The sequence below is a fragment of the Pygocentrus nattereri genome, chromosome 7 (assembly GCF_015220715.1).
Source record: "Pygocentrus nattereri isolate fPygNat1 chromosome 7, fPygNat1.pri, whole genome shotgun sequence".
Taxonomy (NCBI): Eukaryota; Metazoa; Chordata; class Actinopteri; order Characiformes; family Serrasalmidae; genus Pygocentrus; species Pygocentrus nattereri.
In genome coordinates, this window is record NC_051217.1 from 39,158,821 (window position 1) to 39,172,357 (window position 13,537).

Consider the following 13,537-nt stretch of genomic DNA (forward strand, 5'->3'; position numbering starts at 1 on the left):
CATGGTCTTAATGTGTGCGTGTGTCTGTCCTGCGAAACACAGATAACTGTTTTTATTTACCTGGGCATCTGGCTGTGTGTGTGTGTGCACTCACATGTACAGTCATATTCAAACATTTGAACATCACCAATCAAATGTTTTGTAGATGTTTTCTTTTTAAAAAGTAAACACGTCCTCTACAGGGAACACACCGAAATCTCACGTTATTTTACTGCGCAATTTCCTTTTCTTTTGGTTTTATATCAAATGCTTCTACGCTTTGTCTTTATTACAGCTTCCGTTCTTTTCAGGAGGCTTGATTTCTGTTTTTTAAAGAAATCTTTTCTAAAGAACCTCCAAAGTTCAGTCTTAGAAGTTGGTTGCATGTTTTGCTTCTCGCTATCCAAGTAACCCAAACAGATTCAGTGATGTTGAGGTCTGGACTCTGGGGTGGTCAGTCCATTGTCCTAAGAACACCAGCAGCCTCTTTGTTTAATTTGCTGATTTTTAAAAATTTGTTTATTTCCTTTGATTCTCTCTCTCTCTCTCTCTCTCTCTCTCTCTCTCTCTCTCTCTCTGTCTCTCTCTCTCTCTCTCTCTCTCTTTCTTTCTCTCTCTCTCTTTCTCTCTCTCTCTCTCTGTCTCTCTCTCTCTCTCTCTCTTTCTCTCTCTCTCTCTCTCTCTCTCTCTCTCTTTCTCTCTCTCTCTCTTTCTCTCTCTCTCTCTCTCCCTCTCTCTATCTCTCTCTCTCTTTCTCTCTCTCTCTCTCTCTGTCTCTCTCTCTCTCTCTCTCTCTCTTTCTTTCTCTCTCTCTCTCTCTCTCTCTGTCTCTCTCTTTCTCTCTCTCTCTCTGTCTCACTCTTCCTCTCTCTCTCATTCTCTCTTTCTCTCTCTTTTTTGTCTTTTTCTCTCTTTCTTATTCTCTCTGTCATTCTCTCGCTCTTATTCTTTTCTCTCCTTCTCTCTCATTCTTTTTCCTATTTTTCTCTCTCATTCTCTCTCTTTCCCTTATTCTCTCTCTTTTTGTCTTTTTCTCTCTTTCTTATTCGCTCTATCATTCTTTCTCTTGCTCTCATTCTCTCTCTCTATCTCTATCTCTCTCTCTCTCTCTCCATCTCTCTCCATCTCTCTCTTTCTCTCTCCAATGCATAGAATTTTCTTGATCCAGATATAAAATATATCTCAGCACAGTTATTGCAGTATAATGTGGCACTGATCTGCATGTTTGAGTCAAATAAACTCAACGTGTTACATTTTTCAGTGCCTCTCTTTCTGCGCTGTGAGTACAGAGTGATTATTTTGGTTCCTCCTTTCGGCTCTGTTGTTCCCTCCCTTGGCGTTCCTGCTGGGAACAGTCTGCTCATCTGAATTTATTCCTGACATCATGGAGGGGTTTCTGCAGCCCATGGACTTTTGTGCCCCACTGCACGCTAATAACCCTACAACACACATAGCCTCTCAAACACACTCATGCACAGCCTGTAAAATGTTTTGCCAGCAAGATTGTTCTGTGGAAATGACATCATGCATGTAAACATTTGCCGCAGTGTCAGCAGGAGGTCCCTGGTGGAAAGTCTGTATGTACGTTGTCTATTTAGTTATTATTTTTATGAGATGTCCCCCAGCAGTCTTAACTTCATATTCGTATCAATATGAATGATTTTTACACATAAAAGATGATGAGAAGACATGACAAGTAGGTCTAACAGGCCAATTCATCTCATTTATTTATTTGAAATACATATAGGCAGTAAAAAAAATTATTTAATCATCAGCTGGCAGGTTTGGTAGGTTCCATAAGAAGGAAAAGCTAGTTACAGTTGAGCTTGCAGGACAAATGCATGAAAAAAATACAAATGTTATATTCACAAGAAATGAAATTTTTTATATATTGAAATTATTTATATATAATATTAATGCCTTGGCTTTAAAAGCTGATATCCCCCCCCCGAAGTGCTTACATGATGAGGCTGAGTAGATTGGACACTTTAGTTACTGTACTTTTATATGACAATGATGTCTAGCGGCTGGTGTTCAACATTATTGTGATGTCATTAAACCTCTGATATGTTTATGCCAAAAGAATTTCAACATGTGCTTTTAGTAGTATAATTTATTTCCTTTTGCCGCACGTTATTTGGCTCTGTTCTGGGCAGCAGAAAGACCCCCTCTAGGGTAGGGAAGAAAGCAGGAATCAATGACAACAAACATAACATTAAACAAGTCAGATACAGCAGGGAGGAGACGGGTTGGAGGCAGGTTGCAAAGTGGCTAAAGCAGCTTAAATAAGCACCCCGATTAATTTAGCCATTGTATGCATAGCAGCTGATCAGCTGATCCATCAGCTAATAACAGCAGGTCCTTGTGGCCTGAACTTGACCAACACTGTGCTTGATTTTAGAATCTTCTTAAAACAGTATCTCAGGCATCAGGCAGCATATTCAAAACCATTTTGTGTAATAACTTTTGGTAAGGTAGTTTTTCGAGGTGGACGTCTGGTCTCTGTCACCACCACTGTGAAAAGTGATGACTCTGCTGTGATTATATCTGGCAGGTTTCTCTAGAACGGAATATTTCTCCACTACTGATTGTTCCTCACTAATAGCTATAGTGCATTAAAATTGACTAGCACACTTTATTCATACTGAATTATATCTCCACTCAGTTGAAAAACCTTTTACTTAATAAATACCATCTATATACACCGATCAGGCATAACATTATGACCATCTCCTTGTTTCCACACTCATTGTCCATTTTATCAGCTCCACTTACTCTATAGCTGCACTTTGTAGTTCTACAGTTACAGACTGTAGTCCATCTGTTACTATCTCTGATACTTTGTTAGCCCCCTTTTACCCTGTTCCTCAGTGGTCAGGACCCCATGGATCCTCACAGAGCAGGTACTATTTGGGTGGTGGATCATTCTCAGCACTGCAGTAACTCTGATGTGGTGGTAATGTGTTAGTGTGTGTTGTGCTGGTACGAGTGGATTAGACACAGTAGTGCTGCTGGAGTTTTTAAACACTGTGTCTACTCACTGTCCACTCTATTAGACATTCCTCCTTTGTCAGTCCACCTTGTAGATGTAAAGTCAGAGACGACAGCTCATCTGCTGCTGCACAGTTTGTGTTGGTCATCCTCTAGTCCTTCATCAGTGGTCAAGGGACACTTTTGGTCAAGGGATATTTTTGGTTGGTGGACTATTCTCAGTCCAGCAGTGACACTGAGGTGTTTAATAATTCTAGCAGCACTGCTGTATCTGATCCACTCAGTCCAGCGCAACACACACTAACACACAACCACCACATCAGTGTTACTGCAGTGCTGAGAATGATCCACCACCCAAACAGCACCTGCTCTGTGAGGGTCCATGGGGGTCCTGACCACTGAAGAACAGGGTAAAAGGGGGCTAACAAAGTATCAGAGAAACAGATGGACTACAGTCTGTAACTGTAGAACTACAAAGTGCAGCTATACAGTAAGTGGAGCTGATAAAATGCACAATGAGTGTAGAAACAAGGAGGTGGTCATAATGTTATGCCGGATTGGTGTAAATCATATGTTATAAAAATGTCTTTTACATAGTCAAACAGAATAAGTTGGTCAGAGCAGCACGTGGACTTGCGGCCCTCCACTCAGAGTCCACTCATTAAATCCCTAATCTGCCCTGATTAATTATCAGAGTAGACGTTTATTCTATGAATTTTCACACCAGGCAGGAAAACCCCGCTTACTTAATAAATTGTGTCTAATGGAATCATATTTTATATGGACAGCACACATAAATAGATCAGTCAGATAGTAGTTCTTCTGTACCTTTATTTGTAAAACAAATGAGAAGCACTACATTCACACTTCATTTATAGCAGAAGTGGAATAAGTACAGAGAAATTCTACTGGGTTGAAAGTATAAGTGCTTTTTTATGGGTAGTTACTCAATTTAAAGTGGACATATGGAGTGAAAGGAAAAAGTAACTACATCTAAATATAATCAAACCTGCGAACATTTGAACAACTCCAGTTAAATTGATGTCCTGAGTAAAAATATAGAAATACACTCAATTTTCCATTTTTCTACAACATTTAGTTGTTTCAGTTTAACCTATTGGAAATAATAAAACATACAGAATAAATGTTCAATAACTTTTGCACAGCCTATGTTTTATATACAGGGTGAGTCAAAAGTCACAGGACACGAAAGGGAAAATGACATATCTGAATACCCCAGCAAGTAAATGGGTGAGGGGCCTATTTTTTAGGCTATGTCTGGAACACGGCCGCCATCTTGAAAGCTGCCATATCGGATCAAGGGCAAGTTTTTCCAATGGGAAGGTGGTCATGTAGCATAACAAAGAAGACCGGAATTGTCTCAGAAATCGATTGATGCAATCGATTGAGATTTGCAATATCTTTTGTGGTTCAAAAGTTATCAACACAGAAAGTGGCAACAACAACTGGGAATGTTGGCTGTAATGCACAGCTATTTGACATGTCCTAGGACTTTTGACTCACTGTGTATGTATGTATGTATGTATGTATATATATATATATATATATATATATATATATATGTGTGTGTGTGTGTGTGTGTGTGTGTGTGTGTGTGTGTGTGTGTGTGTGTGTGTATATATATATATATATATATATATATATATATATATATGCACACATTCAATGAACAAACAGGAATTCTGCTTATATGTGCATAAATGTGTTCTCTTTGGAGGACGTGCACTTATTTTTACTTAGAAAATCAACATAACATCATTTAATCAGGTCCAAACTGTTGCATATGACTCTAGTGCCAGTCCTCTCACAAAGATAAATTAGCATAGATATGGGCAACTTCTTTTCATTTTCACTCTTACAAACAAGGAGCCAACATAGTACAAAATCATTTATTAACTTATAACAATAGTGGAACCCTTTTTGCATATAGAGCAATTTTCTGTAAAGAACCTAATGTAACAGTTGCTGTATTGTAGAGAGAAGCCAATTAACTATGCAAAGAACCATTCAAACCTCCCCACAGTTCTTTGAGTTGTACATGTTTGTATATATAAAACCATTGCCTTTACTAAGGAACCTATGAAGAACCACTTTTTAGGTGTGTTAGTATGAAGGTGGTTCGAAACAAATTTTAAAATGCGAACAGTTGGTTAGTAAAAATCTCCTGTGGTCATGCTCTTCAGTTTGGTTCTGTTTTTAATGACAGGGGTGTCAGGTTTGTTTCTTTTAAGCCACGGCTCTGCAGAGATTAGCATTTCCATCAGAATTCAATGCATGGAGGTCTTGCTAATTAAATAGTGAGTAGAATGATGTGTGTTAAATGAATGTTAGAGTCTGCAGTGCTTTGGTCCCCTAATTAGACACATGTCCTGTGTTAGCAACACAAACTGTATTCCAAGTGGCTAAAACTAAAGTCCTTATATAGGCACAGATTAATGCACCACTACAGTTGAGCATCTGATTTGCTTTTAGAGAACTTGTCTTGGCTGTTTTTGTATACCTTAATAATGTCAGCTCTATTTTTTTGTGTTTGTGTCCATTCCCAGAATTCCAAAGAGGGGGGCTTAAAGAAGTCTCAGAGTCGATCCTTCATCAGCAACCTCAAACAGAAGGTGAGACGAAACATCATCACTAGGTACCACGCAAGGTGAAACATGTTTGTGCTACCTCAGCTGATTATAACACCAGTGTAACTTTGATTTTATCTGTCAGTCTGAAATACAGTGGTGATAGCCAAATAGAAAAAAAATACTGTAAAATTACAGTAATTTATCCTGTGATCTTACAGTCACCTGCACCACAAGAGAACTGTGACGTAGTTGTATTCTGCTGGACATTCACACTAAAAAGCAATATTGAAAATCCCGTTTTTTTACATAACAACTGGAAAGTAATGCAATTCAGTGGTCAGTAAATTATTGCAAAGTTATGTATTTAAAAAAAGCTGATGTTGAATTTCACTTATAAATGTGTAAATTCAAAAAGAACAAAACTGGAAACTATGCAACTTGAACAAACTTTAAGTTGGCTTGAGGCCATTGCTATGTTATCCCAGGTGGTTGCTAAGGTGACATACACACACACACAGCTAACAATTTAATAATTCTTATATTCATTATTTATATTCACAATTTTTATGAGAATAGAATTATCTCCACATTATGAATTTACCCATCACACGCATCATGTGATATAGGCTATGATGAGGTGAGCATGAAAAATGGGTAAATACTAACATTTACAGTCACATAATAACATTATCAAGCTTAGAATGCAGACTACACCTGTGGGCCAAAGTACATAGTAATTCAAATAAACCCTTCCCTCCTGCTTTGTATCATTTCTTCTTGCCATTGATTCCCTTTTTTCCTATTTTGTAATCATATTAACTCCTGTTCTCAGCTTCTCTCTCCCTCCTTCTGGTACTGCGTGACAGTGTGAGTGAGGGTGGTCTTGTGGCGGAAGTTGAGATTAACCTCTCTGGCTGCTCAGCAGAGCCTGCCCTTAGGACTGAGAGAGCAGCTGAGGGACCATGAGAGTAATCGCTATTGATAAGTGTGGAACGGCTGCTAATGAAGTGGCAGTCATGCTGATCAGAACCTGCCAACTCCCCTCTGCATGCAGATTCCCTGCCAATTAGCCAAGAACCACGCTGCCTTAACAGTAAAGTAATAAGCACAATGTTCAATTCAATTCAGGTAACAGTTCAAGGTGCCGGAATTTGAATACTGAAATCAGTATTCAAGTATTTGTTATGCTTTATTATGGGAAAGCAGAGGAACTATACAGGATAACAGTTCTGTACAAAGGTGATTTTATGAGTGACTGTTCGTATTTGTGAGGAAGCATGAAGCATGTATCAGATTTGCTTCTATGAAACACAAGTGCCTTAGAGTCAGTGGTGGACGAAGTGCACAAATCATGTACTTGAGTTAAAGTACAGATAAGCAAGGTAAAACATTACTCCAATAAAAGTAGAAGTTCCTCCCTTTAGACCTCCACAGGAGTAAGAATACAAAAGAATTTGCCTTCAAATGTACTTAAGTATCAAAAGTAAAAGTACTAAAAGATGAATGCAACTTAGTTACAAGCTTATATTTATTATAAACAAATGAGTTTCCTTCACTATATTGCATCTGTAGGGCTCTGTTCATAAACATAAACTAGCCAAAACTACTTTACTATAAAATGAAATGGTGTTTGTGTACATTCAGGAAAAGGACGCGTCAGTCACGACTGCATATGTGGCCATATTTCTATATTGTGCTCTATTTACACAAAGTTAGGTTAGTTCATCATTTATGTTCACTAGATTCTCCCAAAAGTTTACGCTGCTGCACTGATGTTGAACCGTGTGCTGCACTGGGTCGGTATGACCAACAGGTCAAAACAAGCTCAAAACAAAATGACCGCTGTGCCCTGATTGGTGTTCTTGCTTTTTCACATGTTACGATTTAATACACACAGAAACCAAGAGGAATGACAGATTTCACAAAATGTAGTGGAGTGAAAGTAAAAAGTCAGCCCCAAAATGGAAAAACAGTAAAGTACAGATACACGAAAAACTATTGAAGTACAGAAAAAAAAATTACATTTTCTGCTTTACTGTCCACCACGTGGACAGAATGTCAGCACATCGTCCAGGAGGAGTAAAAGATGTACGAATCAGCATCAGCATCTAATGGTGTACCAGTTAGCTGTAGTGGGAGTTCATCAGTTCATCTACAGAGGCAGCCTCCTTCACTATTACTGTAAAATAACTTCACAGGAGAAGGAAAAAACTTTATTTTTAATGTAAGTCAGTAGAACCAGACATTTTTCTAAGTAATTTTGGGCTGTTTCTTTTGGTCTGTTCATCATGAAATACACACAATGTAAAGAACAACATGCATTTTCAAATGTCAAAAATGGAAAAATGACAAAAGTAGAGATACAAGGTTTTCTTCTGCCAGCCGGGATTTTTTGAATACATAAATTTAAATAAATTAATTAATTAATATTATTTTTTTTAACTGTTGGAACTTATTTGGTAGAATTGATCTTCATATAAATGATATTTGTGGGGGATGGATCTAGATTGTGTGGTAGGCTAGTGACAGTTAAAAAGGCTGGTTTGTTCGCTGAATAGAAGCAAGCATGAAAGTAACATTGCACTTGTAACCCCACCTATTCCTGGCCAATAAACAGGAACTCCCACATGCATAATTTGGTGCACTTTGGTTGTTGCAGAGTGAAATCAACTGAATCAAATAAAAAGACACAATGCCACAAAACCACCAACTCTGGTGCAGGTACTAGCAAATGGCCTGGGTGTAGAAACAGCATAAGAATATGTAGTATCCATGTGTTATGAGCAGTTTAGTGTTAAAATAGGATATGAGGCACCTGTTTTTGAACTGTTTTAATCACTACTCTATAGGTTTCCAATTAGCAGTGTTTAGTGTGAATGTCTCTTTCTAAATAAAGTACTAAAATGAATTTCCCCTTTCACTTTCTAGTCGGTACATAGTGTTTTGTAGAGAAGTACAGTGATTAAATTACAGTTTGAGAGAAGTAAAGACTCATTTGTAATTGCTTGTTTGTTCCACAGCTTTCTTGGCTTGAGATTTCTTTGCACAGTGAAAGAGTTTGAGTAAAGTTTGAGTTGGCAACCTGGCAGTGAAAAAACGAAAGATGTAAACTTCAGACACCACACATGCTCAACTACATTTGGAGATGAGGGGAATTGTTTACATTTGATTTGGGATGAAAAGCAATTGCTTAATTATTATGCAGAGTCTGTTTACTGCTGTAGAGTAGTGGTTTAGTGTGTATCTAATTCTGAGTAACAATGTATGTATTAATGGCCTGTTGGATGACCGCTGTTGGCCTGTTGTCTGATAATCACTGTTATTACTGCCCCAGATCAATCATGGATTATAAACACAGAGAATGATTGCTTTAAACATCAGCAGCAATCACAGGGGGCCAAGCACCTAGACCATTTATCTTCTTTTAAGTTGTTTTATTTGATCTGTCATTCTTTGGTTCTTTTCACCACTTTTATAAGAAAATCAATAGGTTTGATTTGAGCAATAAGGAAGGCCCCTATGTATGTGTGTGTGGTTCCTTCAAAGTGTCTAACATGTGGTCCCTGTAGATTGCATTGATTTTTTGTTAGATGGCTATCAGGCACCTGTATTACAGTGGGTTGCTCTGCTTCACATTAAAGGGACTGCAGTCTCCAACCTATTACACACAATTGTCTGAGTTAAGTGTATAGCAGGAGGTCACAGCTTAGCATGATGTGTGAATTAATCAACATTGCATTGTTCTCTGCAATCAGTTGATAGCAGTTTGCAGAGATAGTACTTAGTGAATATCCCCATGGAGAGGACACTGACTGTGTGATGACTGTGCTGATCTGCCTCTTTTAAGTCCACTTTATAATATAACATATAATGCCATATTATAAGAGCTGTGATCATTTAGGTTAGACTTTTTACAGTGTTGAAAATAAAGGTACCATGTGTTAAAGAAATTCTTCCAGATGAAAAGCATATATTTGTTCTTCTCCATAACCGAATGTTGTAAAACAGAACATTAAAATAAAAAGCCTGGAGACGAGATGGGGTGTGTGGAGTCAGTACAGCTTAGAAAATTTCAATGGATTATGGTACAATTATGTTCGCTGACTAAAGGTACTGAGATGTTCCCTTGAGGAGACCACCCCAGTGAAAAGAGGGGCACTGCCCCAGAGACAGTTTCGTACCTTTTTTTCTGAGAGTGTATGATATTTTTGACCTCGCAAAACTATGTAGCTGTGAGCATGAATGAGATTTCCTCATTGTTCCTTTTTTCTCTCATCAATTTCAAAGTGTGTGGTTGGCCTTCAGCTGTTGTTCACCAGACACGTGTCCTGGTGATTGTAGGTTACATTTACACAATTTTGCCAGCATAGTTTTACTAAAATATTGTACATGTATTTGATTAATCACAACATATTTTGTGTCTGAAGTTTATTTCTTTGTTTTTTTTTGGGTTGGGCCATAACTTGGCCACAGTTCCCATTCACAGGCCAAATAAATACCCATAATTATTTAATTATATCTCTGTATACAACCTCTCACTCCTTATGTTTAAACATGAACATATTGTCATGATGTATATGTTATACCTTAGCATTCATACGTTTTATTTAACTGTATAAAATGAGTCCCTATCAAAATATGTACCACGTTTATGAAGTGATGACATGTTACACCAGATATACAATAACAAAAGGTTCACTACCTTGCCACAGATCACATTCAGCACAGTTAAATCTTCCATTTTTGACAGCCCTATAACTTGAACCAGCTCAAGAAGCATGAAAACAAAATGCTAATGAGCTACAGCACTAATCACAGCAGCTACAAACTAATACCTCACCACATTCACAAAGTATATACATAATATATATACACAAAATATATATATAATGTTATTGATTACTGTGGAGTGTCAAAACTGCTATGAAAACTAAGCAGTTGTCTGCAAATTATATCACAAGTGCCAATTGTTGGGGTCCAAGCATATTGAGCCAGTATAGACTCAATCAAACAATCAAACAATTCTACATCAATTTTAGACAAAAGAATATGACAGCTGATTGTCTGGGTTGCAAAAAATATTACATATAGTAGCCTTTTGCCCCCACGTTTCTAAAGTTTTTTGAGAAAGATATATGTGAAAATGAAACCAACTGTTCAAGAAATGGCTGTGTTAATGATGCTATTGGGCGTGGCGAGGCCTTAGTGAATAGATTTATACAGAGCTAAAAAAGTTGTTAGCATTTTAGCCAAGGTTGCCAGGTCCAACAAAAATCTTCAGGCCAACGAAACCTTTCTTTTTCATTTTCTCCCATGACTGCAACTTCAAAATAGCCCAATTCGCACAGGCTTGCACACACAGGCTTTAAATACATGGAATATTTCTGAAAGCTTTTCATTCTCTGAATTCCTTTTAGCACATAAATTGTTGTACATTGAATGTTCTTTGCTGACTTACTGAACAAGCTTTATGCATGTGTGCTCTTCCACAGAGGCACTCCAAATCGAGACTGAAATGTCAGAGTGTTGACACAGATGAGGACGGGCAGCAAGAGGCATCCGGAAAAGAGGGAGGAGGACAGTTTAACAGGTACACTCTGATTGGCTCCCTCTACAGTGACACTTCTCTCTGATTTCCTGACATGATGACACTTGTCATCACTTGTTAATATAATGCATTATAAATTTTGTTAATATTACATTTTGTTGTCAATATTAAAGATTGCATAGTGCATTATGACCTCTTTTGTCACTTAGAACTCACAAAGGCAACTTATAAGAAATTATAATTATATAATAATATGGGTCGCACTGAAGAACTCAGTGACTTTAAATGTGACACAGTCATAGGGTGCCACATTTACCACAGGTCAATTAATGCAATACGCAAAAGCAATATTTGCACTGCTAGAGCTGCCATAGCCAACTGTAAGTGGTATTATTGTGACAATCAGCCACGAACACACATAGCTGAGGCTCTCAAATTACTGAAAAAATGATATGTTTATATTATGGTTATGTAAATGTTATCCAGCAGCGTTCAAGAAAAACATTACTAAGAAACCATGGCATATCACAGCAATCATGGCTGTTAAGTGTGATGCCTTGTTATAAATTGGTCATTCTCCATTTGGAGTGAGAAACCATGTCACAAAAATTGTAGGGTTTAAAAGATGCTTAAAATATTAGGCATAGTTTCAAAAGTCAGTATATACATTTACGTAGTAGACCTAAGATTAAATAATACTTTTCCCAGATTTCTCAGATTTTTCTTTTTATATCCTGTTTCATAGTCGCTCTGCATCTGTAAAACAGCTCATCACAAAACTGATTTTCACCATTTAAGAATCCATTTTTAATATGAAACAATATTTTTTAAGAGGCTAAACTTAGGAATGAGTATAAAATAGATTCATTACTTTTTATATCATGTATCATATGCATTTTAAGTTAAAAAATTAATTTGTCAAAGAGATTTTGATCACTGGTGTTGTCAGTGTTCTTATGTCACATTTTATCTTTTTAAAAACGGTCGGGATATCTTTATCGGCATTCGGTCGAGGCTCATCACACAAGCATCTCACAGCATGAAAAGTCAGGTCCACACATGATCACTATATTTCATAAATATATTAATAATTTTGTTTATCAGGCAGCACAAAACTTCTACTTGTCACCAGTGTTATGTACTTGAATGGCTGGGTAATTACTATTTGGTCAAAAATAATGACATATTCTAATTTGTATTACTGATTTAAACAGTTGTAGGTCACCTGACCACCAATGAGTCAGCCAGTTTACAAAATCAGTTTTAATCCGGAATGTCACTGGAGTGTGATGCTACACCAGTGACTGTAACATATGCTTGTAATTAAGCTCTTCTTTTTATATGATAATTTTTTATATGATAACAGGAGATACACTATATTGCCAAAAGTATTCACTCACTCATCCAAATCATTGAATACAGATGTTCCCATTACTTCCATGGCCATAGATGTATAAAACCAAGCACCTAGGCCTGCAGACTGCTTCTACAAACATTAGTGAAAGAATGGGTCGCTCTCAGGAGCTCAGTGAATTCCAGCGTGGTACCGTTAGAGGTTACCACTTGTGCAACAAGTCCAGTCGTGAAATTTCCTCACTACTAAATATTCCACCGTCAACTGTCAATGATATTATAACAAAGTTGAAGTGATTGGGGTGATTGAAGTGATTGAAGTGATTTGGGGACGGCCCAAACTGTTCCTGTTCCAACATGACTGTGCACCAGTGCACTAAGCAAGGTCCATAAAGACATGGATGAGCAAGTTTGGTGTGGAAGAACTTGATTGGCCTGCACAGAGTCCTGACCTCAACCTGATAGAACACCTCTGGGATGAATTAGTGCGGTGACTGTGAGCCAGGCCTTCTCATCCAACATCAGTGTCTGACCTCACAAATGCACTTCTGGAAGAATGGTCAAAAATTCCCAGAAACACACTCCTAACCCTTGTAGAAAGCCTTCCCAGAAGAGTTGAAGCTGTTATAGCTGCAGAGCGTGGGCCGACATCATATTAAACCCTATGGATTAAGAATGGGATCTCACTCAAGTTCATATGCATGTGAAGGCTGACGAGCAAATACTTTTGGCAATATAGTCTATTAATGGACAAATTAAGGTTATTTCATCTTGGGATGAAAGAAATAGATTTTTAAAAAATGTATCCACCTGAATTCCCACTCCAAATGGAGAGCGACCCCAATATTTATAGCCAGATTTATAATGCTTTTTGAGCGCATTTTAACGTGTTATGTGTTCATAGATTCCTATGTACATGGTATTCATAGAAGGTGGTACCATATGTTTGCTGTTTGTTGTAAGTCTCCTAAAAAAATAACATTTCAGCTCATGTAATTTATTCTATTGTAATGATTTTTTCCCAGTGTGTGCTTTTGATCTCCAGCCCAGACTGGCTGGGAGTGCATCATGGCCT

At 37.6% G+C, this 13,537-nt stretch overlaps 1 protein-coding gene across 5 annotated transcripts in view; it reads left to right on the plus strand.

Moving 5' to 3' along the window:
• The window catches only part of plch1 (phospholipase C, eta 1), a 170,315-nt gene that overhangs the window by 133,315 nt on the left and 23,463 nt on the right, over positions 1-13,537 (plus strand). For all 5 annotated transcript variants that reach the window (XM_017715419.2, XM_037540041.1, XM_037540042.1 and 2 more), the window contains 2 exons: positions 5,538-5,603; positions 11,054-11,151. In XM_017715419.2, coding sequence (XP_017570908.1) covers positions 5,538-5,603; positions 11,054-11,151 — 164 coding nt within the window. The remainder of the gene's footprint in view (positions 1-5,537; positions 5,604-11,053; positions 11,152-13,537) is intronic.